Source organism: Myodes glareolus, chromosome 23 (assembly GCF_982192425.1).
Source record: "Myodes glareolus chromosome 23, mMyoGla1.1, whole genome shotgun sequence".
Taxonomy (NCBI): Eukaryota; Metazoa; Chordata; class Mammalia; order Rodentia; family Cricetidae; genus Myodes; species Myodes glareolus.
Window position 1 is genome coordinate 18,493,298 of NC_142048.1, and position 3,138 is coordinate 18,496,435.

A 3,138-nucleotide genomic window follows, 5' to 3' on the forward strand; every position below is an offset into this window, starting at 1 on the left:
ACCTTGAATTAGGTAACACTCAGCACCGATCGGCATCATTTTTGCAAAAGTAATGAACTTTCCTTTCTGTCTAATCATGCTAGCAGTAAACCCTTTAAGACTATGTTAGCCCAAACCTTGTACACCTTACAAGATATCACAGCTGTAATCTTTTAGTGCACCTTTAGCAGTTCTTGTACATTTTTAACATTTTAGTTGATTTTTGGTACTGTTTCCATGGGCGTTCATTTTGTGGATACGGTAAAAGAATTGTGCTCTCTTTTGATAAAATTCACTTGTGGATGTGGTATGAACCCTGAAGCAAAAAAATAATAAACGGTTTCTTAAAAAAGAAGCAGCTCAAGCTTAGTTTTTCCATTATTTTCCCCTGCTGCCCAAGAAAGTGTTTCAGGCTCATTCTACACTGTTCTATTAAGGTTACTGTTAGGGTGGAAGTTCCATCCCAAGCCCCCTCCCCTGGGACTTGCCTCAGTCCAGACTCCACCTACAAAAAAGCACACCAGTCTTTCCGCCATCTTCCCTCGCCGCCACCATGGTGCGCATGAATGTCCTGGCCGATGCTCTCAAGAGTATCAACAATGCAGAGAAGAGAGGCAAACGCCAGGTCCTCATCAGGCCCTGCTCCAAAGTCATCGTTCGGTTCCTAACCGTGATGATGAAGCATGGTTACATTGGTGAATTTGAAATTATTGATGAACACAGAGCTGGGAAGATCGTTGTGAACCTCACAGGCAGGTTGAACAAGTGTGCAGTGATAAGCCCTAGATTTGATGTGCAACTCAAAGACCTAGAAAAATGGCAGAACAATCTGCTCCCGTCCCGTCAGTTTGGCTTCATTGTACTGACCACCTCAGCTGGCATCATGGACCATGAAGAAGCAAGACGAAAGCACACAGGAGGGAAAATCCTGGGATTCTTTTTCTAGAGATGTAAAACAGAAATAAAAAGCCTTTATGGAAAAAAAAAAAAGAAAGCACACCAAATGATGACCCCTCCTCAGAGATGATCTAGACCACGTCTACAATGTATTTAAATTGTACCCCAGAGAACAAACGTGTGGTTTTCTGGTCTTCCTTCCCCAGCTCCTCCCGGGGTGTGTGTGTCTGTGTGACGGGGCTGCAAGGCCACCCAGGAATGTTGGTATCTATTAAACGTGAACTTTTTCTAATTCGGTTTGATTTGGTCTGATTTGGATGATAGCATCGGCAGAGAGGTTTATCGTACCCGAACATCCATGTGTGGAGAAAATGAATCGATATTACTTTGGGCAGGAATTTGAGCTCCGAGATGAACAGGAAAGTTGCTGGGAAATAATGAAGCCATGTGGTCACCAGCCACACCTGTCACTGGCACAGGACGTTACCGCAGCAAGAAGAGATGGCCACTGTAAGCCGATTCTTTTTTAGACTGAGGCAGACCAGCAAAGAATTCACTCATTTAAAAACCAAGAGGATTGGGAGGGTCAGAGATCATGTTGGGACACATGCCTAGCACATGCATAGCCCTGGACTTAGTCTTCAACAATTCAAAAAATAAAATGAATTAGAAAGTAATGAAGTAGGGTCACATAGTGTTGATTAACATATTATATTCACCCCAGCATGTTGTCTTAGTTGGGGTTTCTGTGCAGGAGGAAAGTGCTTATTCAATCAACTACTTCTAGAAAGCAGATACCTATCCCTGGAGGAAGTCTGAACAGGAACTCAAGGCAGGAACTGGCATCAAGCACTGTAGTGGAGTCCAAGGTGCAGTGCTCCTGATTGGCTTGTTCTCCACGGCTTGTTCATCCTGCCTTCTTATACAACAGAGGACCACCACTGCACACAGTGTTCTGGGCCCCACCCACGCCCCACCTGCTCTCACTCCAATCCTTCTTTAAGAAAATATCCCGTAGAATTGCCTACAGGACAATCTGATGGAGACAACTCCTCATTCTTTATTCCTAGATGATTCCAGCCTGTGTCAAATTGTCAGCAAAACAAAACAGCAACAGCAACAAAAACCTAATCAGCACACACGTGCTTCTTGTCTCAGCACATCTCGGCATAGTTATTCTGTTCTTGGCATTAAGTCCTGTTCGGGCTATCTCATCAGCTGTAGTCAGTGTGTTTCTGGGGACAATGCCAAGACAGTGACGTGTGCCAGTGACTTACTTTGGCATCAGGTTTCCATGAGGGATGATGACCTTGGGAAACTCCTCAACAGACTCACCTGTCACCTTATGATGAGCTGCTCTATCGCCGAAAACATAGAAGTTTAATTCTGCGTCTCCTCTTCAATTTCTGTATCCATCTGGCTAAATATTTAGAGTTTCCCAACAGCGAAGGGTCTTCGCTTGTTCTACTTTCATTGCACCAGTGGAATGTTCCCATTGTCACTTTGATAAGCCCAATCCCTCCATCAAGAAATCACTATTTTCTTTACTCTGCTCAGTGTTCCCTTTATCTCGTCATCTCTCCTTACCATCAAACAGTTTATTTTTCTCTTTCTTCAGGTGACATTCAGTGGTCATTTAGACATCATACTCTTTTATAAAATGCTTCACGCATCCCCGCTGAGACTACCAAATGACTTTAAAAATATTTGCAATGCTGTATTTGCACCACAGAACAAAACATTCAATGGCTGATGCACACAGCTCTTGACTCTGTGTGAGGCAGTCTGTGGGACCTGCTTTGGGTGTCTGGTCAGAGCACAGGCAATGCTATTCTATTACCCTTCTGTGCTTTTGTGGGTAAATCTGGGTATGAGCTGAAAGCATAGCCCAGTTTAAGAAGTCCCTTGAAAATACTAAACAGATTGTATGGCATCATGTTTTTATATTTATTAATGTGTGTGTTTGTATGTATGGGCAAGTGTGTGCCACAGTGTATATGGAGATCAGGGGATAATTGTTGGAAGTTGTTTCTCTCCTGCTATCTATGGCGATATGTTTCAAAAGATCAAGTGTAGAATTTCCCATGTATGTCTTTTTTTTTTTTTTTTTTTTTTTTTTTTTTTGGCAGTCAAAGTTAGGATTTCCAGTGTCAGACTTTCTGATTAGAAATGTTTACCATGGTTCCTCTCTGTCTGTCATCTCTGAATGACTGTCTTTCTGTCTGTTTCTCTCTGTCCGTCTGTCTGTCTGTCTGTCTGTCT

The 3,138-nt window shown here is 42.9% G+C and overlaps 1 protein-coding gene across 1 annotated transcript; it reads left to right on the plus strand.

The window, feature by feature from the left end:
- The first annotated feature begins 521 nt into the window (after positions 1–521).
- On the plus strand, positions 522–967 carry LOC125413967 (small ribosomal subunit protein uS8). Its single transcript, XM_048455691.3, has one exon. It carries the CDS (start codon positions 533–535, stop codon positions 923–925), a length of 393 nt encoding a protein of 130 aa, XP_048311648.1. The 5' UTR covers positions 522–532; the 3' UTR covers positions 926–967.
- The last annotated feature ends 2,171 nt before the right edge of the window (positions 968–3,138 follow it).